This window comes from Neovison vison, chromosome 5 (genome assembly GCF_020171115.1).
Source record: "Neovison vison isolate M4711 chromosome 5, ASM_NN_V1, whole genome shotgun sequence".
Lineage (NCBI taxonomy): Eukaryota > Metazoa > Chordata > Mammalia > Carnivora > Mustelidae > Neogale > Neogale vison.
The window spans coordinates 45,911,367-45,924,495 of NC_058095.1; the positions used below are offsets into that span (position 1 = coordinate 45,911,367).

General features: G+C 48.2%; 1 protein-coding gene across 2 annotated transcripts in view; it reads right to left on the bottom strand.

Moving 5' to 3' along the window:
- Positions 1-8,038: 8,038 nt before the first annotated feature.
- Positions 8,039-13,129, bottom strand: part of KAT7 (lysine acetyltransferase 7) — a 33,973-nt gene continuing 28,882 nt past the window's right edge. For both annotated transcript variants that reach the window (XM_044248730.1, XM_044248729.1), the window contains 3 exons: positions 11,551-11,697; positions 10,771-10,877; positions 8,039-9,723 (listed from right to left, as the gene is read on the bottom strand). In XM_044248730.1, coding sequence (XP_044104665.1) covers positions 9,622-9,723; positions 10,771-10,877; positions 11,551-11,697 — 356 coding nt within the window. In that variant the 3' untranslated portion in view covers positions 8,039-9,621. The remainder of the gene's footprint in view (positions 9,724-10,770; positions 10,878-11,550; positions 11,698-13,129) is intronic.

Below are 13,129 nucleotides of genomic sequence, written 5' to 3' on the forward strand. Positions count from 1 at the left end.
GCTGAGCAGGGCCGAGTGCCATGCACTTCCATGTCTCCTGTGCCTGGAACACAGGAGGGGCTCAATAAATGGACAAACAGTGTATAGTTTCTTCTCTGGTGCAGAGCAGAGGGCAGGGATGGTCTGGGTGCTACACCCTGCTGTGGACTGCAGAGCAGCAGGACGGGGCGGGGCATGGTGGTGCTTTTCCAGAACTGCAAAGGGAATGGGAATAGTTAACAGTCCTGGTCCCCACCCTCAGGCGGGAACACAGGCTTGGGATACAGGTAAGGAACCGGAATGCAGACACCCTCTCCCTACTCAGAGTCATCATTTCAACACCCCAAATCCCTGGCTTCTGTCCTGGAGATTTGGGTCCTGGGTCCTTCATCAATTCTCATGCGTAAAGTGGCTCTTCAGCTGCTTTGCTTCTGGGACCACAGGCAGTGAGGCATGCTCTGAGCACTAGGAAGAGCTCCAGGGGCACCACCAAACACTTCCTGCTCTCAGGGAGGCCCCCCTCCCGTCTGACGGGGAGACCACTGTCACTGCCCCCATGGTTCATGGGGCAGGAAGCAGAGGACCCCGGAATGCTTGGAGAGAGGCACATGAGCTGGAATGAAATCATGGAGGGCAAAGCTGGTCATCAGCATGGAGGGCTACGTAAAGGAATGAGCTGGGAGTGGGGTGGGTTCAGCAGTAGAGGACAATTCGTGAATTCGCTAAGCTGCATAACATTTAGCCTCTAGGTCCCTCTCCCCACAAAGAGGAAATGGGTTCGACGTTTTTTTACAGGGATGTCTGATCCTTTGGGAGTGGGGTGGCAGGCTGTTTTAGGAGGAGAAGGTGGCCCTGGAGGAGAGGGCAGGCCCTTCACCTGGGTGCCGGGGAAGGTTTTAGCGACATCAGAGACCACTAAGGAATGGCCAGGTGTCAGCACAACCAGCAAGAGTCCTCTGTTTGCCTTGCAATGAAATAGCCTCTATATTAAGACCGACTTGTTTGCAGGAGTCCTGACTAAACCTCAGGACTCCCTGGTCTTCCTTCTACCTTACCCACGCCCAGCGAGCCATCCAGGGGTGGGAGTGGTGCTCGCCCTCTCCAGGGCAGAATACCCCAGTGGACGCACTTATTCCATCCACTCCCGACCCCCTCACTCCCAGGGCACCCCCGGTGCCCTCCCCACCTCACCCCACTCACTGTTGTGGGCCCAAGAGGTGGTTCAGTCATTACGACTTGAAGGATGCACAAAGACTGAAGATTTTCTTTTTGTGTTTGAAGACTGGGGCATTTAAAAGAAACTGGAGTCACTAAATATTTGGTGAGTTTCCTCTCTGTGCTGGCACTTGGCCAGGAACTCAGATGGTCCCGGGAGGATGGAAGAAGTCGGGGACACATTGGTCCTTGAAGACCTAATGCCCTTAACAGGGAGTTGAGATGTGCAAAGCCCATGCCTTGCTCTCCACTGTTCTCCAACCTACCACGTCCCTCAAGCTTCTGGTTCCTGCCATTCTCGGCAATTCGTACTCTGAAGTCAGTGTCTCTGTAAAGCCCTCCCAAGCTGGGAAGTACCTATTCTCTCCCTCCTATGAGTTCCCCAAGCCCCCTGAACATTCCTCCATGACACTTAACATACGATGTTCCAATTCCGTTTCTCTCAAATACACAGACCACATCCCATTCATCTTTATCCCAGTGCCACTGCTAGTGCTTGCCCGGTGAGAGGTCCTTGGAGAGTATTTTGACAAAGGACTCACACTTCCTGTCCTCCAGGAGTCTCTGTCTCTAGAGAGCCACACTTCACACAAGTGCTTGAAATAAATAATAGCAGCTACCGCTTCTGGAACGCCTATCCTGTAGTTCTTGGACTCGGTGTGTCCCAACGCTGAACTCTTCACCAACTGCCCCAAGGCCATTCCTCACTGTGGTGGGCAACCCCGCAAATGGTGCCTCCCTGTACTCTGCTGCTCCAACTAGAAACCTGGGAATTACCCTCCGCTCCCCACATGGAATATAAAAGCCCTGATTCTTGGTTTCTCCAAATTCAAATCTCCAATTCTACCCCCTCCACTACCACCCTTAATACGAACCAGTCTGGCTTTGCCTGGAAGGAGGAAGCCCCGGGAGACTTCCTTGCTTCCCATCTTATTGCCAGACCTGGCCCATCCATTCTTCACTGGGAGCCCGAGCTTTTAAAATGAGAAATTGGGTCATGCCATCCCCTGCTGGCCATGGTTCAGCTTCTTGGGATAAACCTGACAGTCTCATGAAGGCCTCCAAGGCCCTGTGTTCTCAGGTCCTTCCCCCTCCAGCCAGGCTTTCTTGAAGGCCCTCACACACACACGAAGGACCCCCTTATACTGGGGTCTGTCCCTAGGCGTCCCCACTGTCTGAACGCTGCTGCCATCCCTTCACTCCTCCTTGGACTAATTCCTCATTGTTTGTTGTTGTTGTTTTAAAGATTTTATTTTTTATTTATTTGACAGAGATCACAAGCAGGCAGAGAGGCAGGCAGAGAGAGGAGGAAGCAGGCTCCCTGCTGAGCAGAGAGCCGTGCGGGGCTCGATCCCAGGACCCTGAGATCATGACCTGGGCTGAAGGCAGAGGTTTTAACCCACTGAGCCACCCAGGCACCCCATTCCTCATTGTTCAGGCCCTTCCTCAGGCAGGGTCCCCTCTAGTTCTGCTCACACAACTTGTCCTTTTCCCTTCGTGGCACTGATCACAATTAGAAATCACATGTATTGATTGGTATCTGTCTCCTCCAGAATGCAAGGTCCACATCTTTTTTGTACAAATAAGCATTGGGTACACAAATCAGGCATTCTGCAAGGCAGATTTCCTTCCACAATTATTATCCACCCCCTGCGATGATAAGCCATGTGCTCGAAGTTATACAGGAAAAGGCAGAGCCAGGATCTGAACCCAGGTGCCTTCATGCCAACACCCAACCTCTCCATGCTTTACTTGGTCTACACCATGATCACACAGACAAGTCTCAGGCAGAATTAAGACTTCACAAGGAATTCCAAGGGGCGCGTGGGTGGCTCAGTTAAGCCTCTGCCTTCCACTGAGGTCATGATCCCAGTGTCCTTCGATGGAGCCCTACATCAGGCTCCCTACTCAATGGGAAGCCCAATTCTCCCACTGCCTGCCGCTCAGCCTGTTTGTGCTATCTCTGTTGAGTAAATAAAATCTTAAAAAACAAAACAAAACAAAAAACAAAACAAAAAAAACCTTCACAAGGAATTCCTTTTTAGTGGGGCCAAATGAGTTGGTAGGAAGGAAATTTCCGAGAACCTGCCTCCATTGCACCAGTCGTCTGGGAGGCTCCTTCCAGAGATCATTTTAGGAAATGTCTTCCTCTAGGAAAACTCCCACGGGGAGGATGTTTTGAGAAGCTCTGATGTCAAGAAACATACTGATACTTTTTAACTTAGTGTCTTCCAAGTTCTAGGACTACAGTATCCTTTTTGCCCATACTATTGTGTTCAATGCAGCACACTTGGGGGTAGGGGTGCTGTTGGAAGTGTTGGATTTCCCAGCAAAAACAGGAAAGGGGATAGATGAAGACAGCTGCACTTTGAGACTAGGTATCGTGGAATGATGAAAGCTAGGTAGGCGGAGTCCACTTATGGACAGACTTGAAAGCCAGGATCTGGGACCTTAATGCAAGAAGCACTAGGGGGGCAGGGTGCCTGGGTATCTCGGTGCGTTAAACCTCTGCCTTGGGCTCCAGTCGTGCTCTGAGTGTCCTGGGATCGAGCCCCTCATTGGGCTCTCTGCTTGGCGGGGAGCCTGCTTCTCCCTCTCTCTCTGCCTGCTGCTCTGCCTACTTGTGATCTCTGTCAAATAAATAAAATCTTTAAAAAAAAAAAAAAAAGGCAGCACTGGGAAGCTGTGTGGTTGAGCAGGGGTGATGAGCCAGGTCTAGAGGGCAGTATATCCTTCACTTTTCTGATCCACTTCTGTAAGGAAGTAGCTAAGATTCCCAGGCCAGGCAGGGACTTTAGAAGCAATCTGAGTGACAGTGAGACAAGCTGAATGGCCAAACAGGGCTGGAAGGGGTTCCCAGGCTCCCGTTGTATGGAGTAGGAAGAGCGCCCCCTGGAGTTACACAGGGTGGTGGCCCTCGCCCACCCATCTGGTTCCCAGTCACACGCAATCAGCTGACAGAACCTCGGGGGCCAAACTGAATTCCAGCTCTTTCGTTTCAAAAGTTCTCCTCCTGCATTTCCCCATTGCTGTGCATGGAGCCATCCCCAAACAATGAACGGCTTACAACAGTCTTTCTCACAATTGCGAGGTTGGCAGGACTCAGCTGCATTTCTTTAGCTAACTGTGGGGTCAGCAGGGGTCACCGCTGAGGCCGCACTCAGTGGGGAGAGGTCTGGGATTCAGGTGCTATCATCTGCAGCTTCTTGGTCCTCTCCCTCGTGGTCTTTCTTACACAGCCCTCACTGTTCACAATAGCTCAAACTTCTGCTTTCGAAAACATTTCTGCTGGTTTCCAACAGCCAAAGTGGAAGCTTGCCTGAGTATCACATTCTATTAATCACTCGATTAATCAAAACAAGTGGAAAGTCCAGCCCACCCTCAAGAAGAAAAAATGGCTTACTGGGAGGAGCAGAACACATACCCAGAAATGGGAGAAATGGCTGGTGGCCTGCTCTGGAGAGGACCTACCACACCAGGTTTGTGTGAGTGTGTGTGTAGCTTTCTAATAACTCTGGAATACACACACAGTGCTGTTCCCAGAAACCAGCACCCGTTAAGGAAAGAGTAGCTTCTTGGACTGAACCGGACTTGTCGAGGATAAAGGTGTTTACATCTCACGGAGAGGATCTGGGAGGGGCCCCTAAGCTGATGTTGCGCAAGAGGCACGTTATTTTCTCCACTTCGGGGCACAAATAAACAAACCCCCCGGCCCCCAAATGGTAGCAGCAGGACCTACATGGACAGGGATTGCATAAGACAGGAGAGACAACCAGCACCTGGGACATTTATCACCACCGGGGAGTCCTTTGTCTCCTCCTTGGTGACATTCATTGGCATTTTGTTGGAAGATGCCACAAAGGAAGTGGGCAATTACATTGCCCCCAGCAGCAGTAAATAGTCTGGAAGAGGCAGTCAGAAAAGTCTGTAGCAGAAAGTTCTAGGCTAAAACCCGTGGGTCTAGTACTAGCATTCCAGGATCCCCGTAAAGAGCAAGATAGCTTCTAGAATTCCTAGCACACGCCATACATTCAGCAAAGGAGGTTTCACTTTATTCTAATAATGTGTGGAACCCTGGGCTGCATTTTGTATATACACACACTTGTCAGGCTGTGGGAGGAAGTGGAGAGCCAGGAAGTCAGGCCTGCTCCCCTGGTGGTCACTCGGCTTCACTGGAGGGGACCTGTCATTTCAGCCTGCATATACAAGCCTGTTCAGGGCCTTGGGGTGAGCGAAGGCAGGGTTCATACCTGCTCATGATCACTTTGTTTCAAACTAAAGTTTCTTTAAAAAAAAAAAAAAAAAAAAAGATTTTATGTATTCATTTTAGAGAGTGACAGCAGACTCCTCACTGAGCACGGAGCCTGTGACTGGGTCCCAGGACCCTGGGATCATGACCTAAGCCAAAGGAAGTCACTTAACCAAGCCACCCAGGTACCCCAAACCAAGGTTTCTTATTTGACCCCAGTGTAGGAATGGACTTCAAAGTCTCAATTTTCTGAACAAATCTGTGCCTATTTGCCTCATGTGTGTTCAAGAGGATCCAATGCTAGGGCTCTTCTCAAAAGGTCAGAAGAGAAAAAAGGTAGGAAAGGATCACTGCTGAGAGCTACACTGCTTGATCCGGGCACCGCTCACACAAACCCTGCTTTTGGAATGCCTTTTGGCTTATCGATTGCTCTTCAAATACGGACACGTTTAAAACTTCCCTTTAAGTTACTAATCTACCTCTAAGACGCGCTCCACTCCACTCCGTGTTCCAGAAGGAACGTGTACTAGAAGCAAGCTGTGGTCTTTTCTACTAGCCTTTCACACGGAGCCCCAACCTTGACCTGAACCAACTGCCTTCACATCAATGCCATTCAAGGCCGTTCCTAACTGGAGGCAGGCAATCTGCCCAGAACTGCAGGGACAAAACAAACCCAAGTCAAAAAAGTGTCCCCTGCTCCATAAAGGGCAAACCAACTTGTTAAACAATTCCTTGCCTCCCTATTCTGCCTCGAGACATGGAACACACAGCAGCGTCAGAGGCCTTGTGACAGCATCACGAATGGGTTTGGAACCTGAGTCAGGGCCGGCTTTCCATAACCCAGAGGCAAGACCTCTGAGCCTCCAGCTTTTCCATGACGAAGAGGCAGAGAAAACCCACCTTACAGAGGTGTGGTGAGGAGAGGAACCAGTCAAGCGACAGTGCTTACTGAACTGCTTATTCCTAAACCAGCAGCAGTGTCAGAATGGGGAACAGTGGCTGCTTCCTGGGTCTCTGGTCCCCCCAGTGCTACTTACAGGATGGACTAAAATCTTTTATTTGAAAGCTTCCACCAGTTTTATCATTCCCCTGGTAATGGAAGCCTCTAGAAGCACAGGGGCCTGTGGCTGAAGCCAGAAAATCTAACTAAAAAGGAAAGGATGATTAATCACTACAGAACTAAAGAAGTAGAGAAAGCAAAGAGCAGAGAGGACGGTGAAGTGCTCAGGGAGGACAGACCAAAGGGAGTTCTCGGCCCTCCTGCTGTCACCTTAGGCTCCCGGCCTCCCCTCGCCACTCCAGTGCATTTCCACCGCGCCGGGGCGGACATGAGGGTCAGAGGCAGTGGGAAGGCACCCAGCATGCCAAGCATATAGGAAGCGACCAGCGCATGCCAGGGTCCCATTCTTCCTCCAGATACAGAGTAGGCATTTCTACTTCAAGGGTTTCAGAAGCTCCACCAGGAATAGCTCTGGACCTGCTCTAAGGAAGGAGTCTAAAAGCAGGGCTGCTCTCCTGCAGGTAGTCAGAGGGGCCAGTCTTACACAACACTGCTACGGAAGTAACACTCTGTTCCCATACCTGAGGGATTTAAACCAGAGAAACCTTCCTTTTATTTTTCGGTAAGGAAAGTCAGGTGGCAACAGGGGGTCTTGGGGGCCAGACGCACAAAACTTCAGGTGCCCTGACCTCTCAGCACCCAGGCGCATGGTTCAGATCACCTAGCCCAATGGTTTTGAAACGTGAGGCAGAATTTCCCTTTGATACAAGTATGTAGAAGAGGGAGATCTGGGCATACATCAACCTCACAGTGTAAAAAGGGTCTTTTTGTAACCTCACGCTTCCCTTCAACCTAGTCTCTGCCCCTAGTACGTGGCATACAGGACTCTAACCTTACAAAAGAGAACCTTTATTCACTGGGATGGGTTCTCAACCCTTCCATGGTGAGCAAAAACCACCCCGGCAAATACAACTTCCAGTGTCCAGGTAAGTGTCAGCCCTGACTGCCTGCCCTGGGTAAGTGCCACAAGACAAGGGGGTCTTTCAGAAATCCTCTCAAGCAGAGAATCCAAGACTGGAGTTGACAACGCTCACCTAATGGCAAATGAACTCGGGAGACGGGGATAAACCAGCCTGCACCCCATCCCAAGTATCCGCTGTACCCCGTCTATCCTAACTTCCTGCTGTGCCTATGCCCTTGAAATCACAGGAAAATGAGCTCAAGATTGAGTAACAAACAGAGGTGTGAGGCTGGCTCAGTCGGAGGCACATGTGACTCGATCTTGGGGGTGTGAGTTCAAGTCCCACGTTGGGCATAAAGCTAAAAAAAAAAAAAAAGAGTATGTCTTATCAATGCTATGTGTACCTCTTAGCTGCAACCAAGCGAGGCAGAGAGAACTCATCCCAGCAACTAGACAAGTTAAGAGTACTGCTCTCTCTATAGCCTGCATCAGAGCAAAATTCCACAGCCACAAACCACATCCGTCAACAGCCAGCTCACTGCTGGGGAAGATAAACGCCAAGCATGCTTGCCATCAGCAGCACGTCGGCTGCCCCATTTCCAGACTTAAGGAAGAGCTCCCAAGTGCAACAGGCTTGAGCAGAGAACATGCTTTATTGAGGAGTAGATAGAGAACAGCACATTCTACCACATGTGGGGAAGGGTTAGCTTCGGTCAAAGACCTTTACCCCTTAAGAAAACCCGCAGTGAAGTTGCTTTTGGATAAACGTTAACAGTGACACTGAAACTGGCAGGGAGCTGCCACTGAACATGCTTAAAAGGAGCTCCCCCCAACCCACAGTGAGTATAAGTAGTGTACAGAGAGGACGAGAGAAAGGCACAAATGACCAGAGTCGGGACCGTGGGGAGGGCTCCACACTCGGACAGCAGTGTTGGAGGAGACCAAGTCAGGAAGGGGAGCACATGTCCTACATCCAGAGCTGCCCCAAGATAGCGGGTTATAATGAGCTGGAGAAATTAGAGGGAGCAGCTCTTCCTTTGCTTGAGACCAAAAATAGGAGAGCAGAGACCCGGGCGAGGAACGGTGTCAAATCCCAAAAAGGAAATGGAGGAGTTCTTGGAAGGGCAGGAGCACTTTGGTTCAAGGGAGGGTGAGGCGCGGTGGGAGAAGCAAATGCTGGTGGGGGTGGGGGGTGGCTGTGGCACTCTGCCTTGCGGAGTCAAGGGCTGAGAGGAGAGCCGGAAGTCAATGCAACTGAGGCAGAAATACAGGTGTGCCAGATCCGAGCGACAGGTATGGGAGGAGGGGGGCGCGGGGAGGGGGGAGTTTCTGCAGTCTAATGAACTGGTCAGCATGCAGCATGAGAGGGAGAACCGGACACTGTTTGGCCCCTGCAAATGACAAAAGGGGCAGGGGATCACAAGAGAGGAAAACATTTAGGGCTGGGCACTTTTTGGTGAGGCAAAAAAGGACTCGTTCCCTTCCACCAACACGCAGCCCACCGGTAAACTCAAATCAAAGAACAGAATCACCACCTGTCAATTCTCCTCTCCATTTCATTCGGATAAATTATGTGCAGTTGCCAAGACGAGTCCCTGGGAGAGGCTAAAAAAATACTGGTCTCTTGTAAGCTTGACACTGATCAAAACCCGGCCTCTTTCAATAAAAATGGTGGAAAAAAAATTTAAAGTGAGCTAAAATCCGAAGGGAATGGACCCCACCCAGTACACAGAGTCAGAAATGTTACCTCTTCCCTGCTCTCCCCCCACCCCCCAAAAAACCACATGTAAGGAGGAACTGGAAAGGTCCTGGTGGTGGCAAACCATGGTCTGGAAGTCTGGTGACCCGGCAGCAAGAAGCACTAGTACAAAGTTTAGAAGACACAACACAACCTCGTGGGGCTAGAGGACATGAGGAGAACCAGTGACTGGACAGGTACAGTACCAAACAGAACACCTTGGGTCAGTGCTACGAGGGATCTGCTCTCAAGTCTAACAGAGATCCCATCCAGGCAACCTCACTGAGGCCGAAACAGCAGTTCCTCAGAACCAGCGTCTGCAGTGAACACGAGGGTCGGAGCCAGGACAGTCCTGAGGGGGATGGCCTTCCCAAAGGATACTGTACTTGCCAATCACAAGAGCAACAGAAATGACAGACAGATCCCTAGGGTACGGATTCCTACTGCTGGGGTTCGCTGGCTCAGAGTAACAGGTCACTTTAAGTGCCCTTGGGAGGGGTCCATTTTAAGCAGCTTGGATCCATGGTTTTATTGGAGTTGGATCTTTTGGCCTCTTTGGCTATCCACTCGTCAATCAGGTCCTGCGGGAGAACAGGAAAAATGACTTTACACATTCAACGAAAATGTCTTTATATACTGATTCCAAAATGCCTGTTAGTGAAGGAGGAATCTCCAAAGGCTTAACGATACACTATGGAGGGAAACAGGTATAAAAAATTATCTTTTGATTTAGAAAATGCTTTCCTACAAATACCCATTGCTGCCGACTCTGTCCTCAGAAAGAACTGAAATTATTCACCTTTCCTTATAGATTTGTCAACTTAAATTAAAAGCACTTACATGAGGGACACCGGGGAGGCTCAGGAGGCTGGGCAGCCGACTCTTAGTTTCGGCTCAGGTGGTGACCTCAGGGCTGTGAGATCAAGCCCAGCATCAGGCTTCATGCTAAGATATATATATATATATATATATATATATATATATATATATATATATATATAAAATACCTTTCAAGTGCACTTCCACAAAGATATTTTAAAATATTTTAAAGTGCACAAGCCCTGGAGTTTGTGAGGATTCCCTTCAAACAGGTGGGGAATTTGCTCCAATCTAAGAAAATCGTTAGGACAAAAGTGCTGTGTGACATAAAGCTGCTTAACTGAGCTGCTTTGCTTGTGTCATCCAAATCGGAGACAGGAGCTTACTCAAAGCTTCAGATAAAGGATAAGATAAGAAGTAAGCCCAAAAAGCATCACTGCATGCTTAAAAAAAAAAAAAAAGACCCAATAAAAGGTACACGTAGGCAAATTCCATTAAGAAGAGAAGGCTAGGGACACCTGGGTGGCTCAGCTGGTAAAGTGCCTTCAGCTCAGGTCACGATCCCAGGGTCCTGGGATCGAGTCCTGCTTCTGGGTTCCTGCTCAGCGGGAAGCCTGCTTCTCCCTTTGCCTGCTGCTCCCCTTGCTTGTTCTCTCTGACAAATAACTAAATAAAACCTTAAAACAAACAAACAAACAAAAAAAAGAGAGAGAGAGAAGGCTACTTTTAGAGTATTAAGGCCCCATTTTGCTCTGCTAGGTCTCAAGAGACATTCAGCACTGAGCTAGCAGCTAACAAAAAAACTTTACCTGTCTCTTTAAAACTAGGTGTTTTCCTTTCCAGTACTTGAGCATCTGAAGGGCTTGCAGAGTGCTGACAATGTCCACAGGATTCACAGCTGTCTCCTGGCTAATTTCTGAAACAGAAGCGCTACTGAGAACCAGGCCAAAGTACAGACCCACACCTTCACTGACCCCCACCAACCCAAGCCCCTCACCCCGCTTAGAGGAAACCCAGATGATTGGAGTCAGATACTTAACCCAACCTGCTCAGAAAAAGCTTACAAAGCACTTATTTGACGGATCCTAAGAACTATGAAAGAGAAACCCAAAAGCAAGAAATCACTCTGACCCGTACAGAAATCAAGGTCAAAAACAGACCCACTTTCTTCCACCCTTACATAAATATACAGGCATATCTTATCAGGTCCTACATTTCCCAAAGAATTGGGGAAAAAAAAAAAAAAAACACATTCTTCTTCCTTTTGGACTTTCGTTTAAGAACTAGTGTTAACCACTTCAGGTTTGTGAAACCAAAATCATATGGCCATTCCCAAAGGGCCATATGCTCTGGAATCCTTTGGCACTTTTGGGGTAATTTGAACACTGTTAACTTAGGGTATTAAGTAACTTAGGGTCTCTGCAGTGGCCTGCATCCAGGGGTCATCTGTTCTCCTGTTCAGATGAAGCACTGAGGGGGAGCTTTCTCTTTGCAGGTGACCAAGCCAACCAGGGCCAAGGAAAAAAGCTGGAATGTCCAGTGCCATTAACATCTTGGGTACCAACGAACCTCAAGAGCCAAAAACCAACCTTTGATAGAAATCTCTTTGCCTTGGAAATTATGCAGGTAACGGAGAAGCACTTCTTTCCAGTAACTGCGATAGCTTATGAGCCCCAGGTCGGAGAGGGGACGTTCCGGGGAGCCGACTTTTTCTTCCACTTTGGAAAGCAAGTAACCTACCGAGGAACAAAATGCAGACACTGTATTTCATCCTAATCGCAAACACTGCTATGCCAGCACAGAAAGCTTAAGGACAGGCTGCTTCATGGTACCAACTGGGGGTCAGTCATTCAAACTCGGACAGTGATGTAACAGAGTGCTGCCTTGGGCTAAGCCAAAAGGGAAGAATGGTGTGTTCGCATTTAGCTGTAATAGACATTAAGAAAACTCTGGAAGGCTTCGCAAGATAAAAATGTTAATAACAACAGTAATAGATAGGTGTGCGCTGGAACAGAGATGGGGAGCCATTCCATTATGTCACTTTTTATGTATTTTGAAATTTTTCAATTTTAAGAATAGATTATCTCAGTATGGAGTATCCTGCAGCCTCTGGCTCTAACATCTGAACGTCTAACATTACATATTATGGAGACGCAGTCCGCAAAATGCACGCTCTGCAAAACGCTTGTGGAAAACTAATGGGCTTTCGATAAATAAATAGGAAAGAAATACAAGAGATGGGAGTGGGAACTTTTCAGATTAGGGGATTTACAAGCTACATCTATCAATCCCAATGTATCAACTCTACTTGGAAATTAGTAAAAATAATTACATGTGCATTTTCTTTAAAAGGAAAAAAAAATCACAAAATTGGGGTAATTTGAACACTGTAACTTAGGGTATTAAGTAACTTGAGGAGGTTTGGATTTTTTTTTTTAAATGAAATAGAACTTATCTTTTAGAGATGTGAAAGTAACAGGTTGAGAACAGCGGTAAAACAAGACTGACTATGAAACATTAATCATACGTTACAAGGGCTTTTATTATCTAACTATTCCACATTATTTTTTAAAAAATTTTTATTTATTTATTTGACAGACAGAGATCACAAGTAGGCAGAGAGGCAGGCAGAGAGAGAGGAAGAAGCAGGCTCCCTGTTGAGCAGAGAGCCCGATGCGGGGCTCGATCGCAGGACCCAGAGATCATGACCTGAGCCTAAGGCAGAGGCTTTAACCCACCGAGCCACCCAGGCGCCACTATTCCACACTTTTCTATATGTTTGAAAATCTACATAAAATCAAGTTTATAAAATACGCGTCACCTGTTCCAAGATATAGGGCCCCCCTCCTCCGTAGGCTGTGCCACTTCCTGATTTCATCACTTCCCACAGCTGGAAGGCAATGGACTGGAAGACTAACTCTAAGAATTATAAATTCTGACTAGAATGTTGTAGGACAGGGAACACTGAATAAAATACAGTTGACTCGCATCATTTATATAGGTGTTACGTTCTGCAAAGTCATGGCAAGCACTGAGTTAAGCGAACACTGAACCACTGCTCCTAGGGGAACCTGGGTTAGGTTTCTGTAAGCCTCTGGTCATATTTTCATCAACCTGTCATTATGGTTACCTTGTCTTAGGTGTTTCTGTTTAACAAAACCTTTTAAA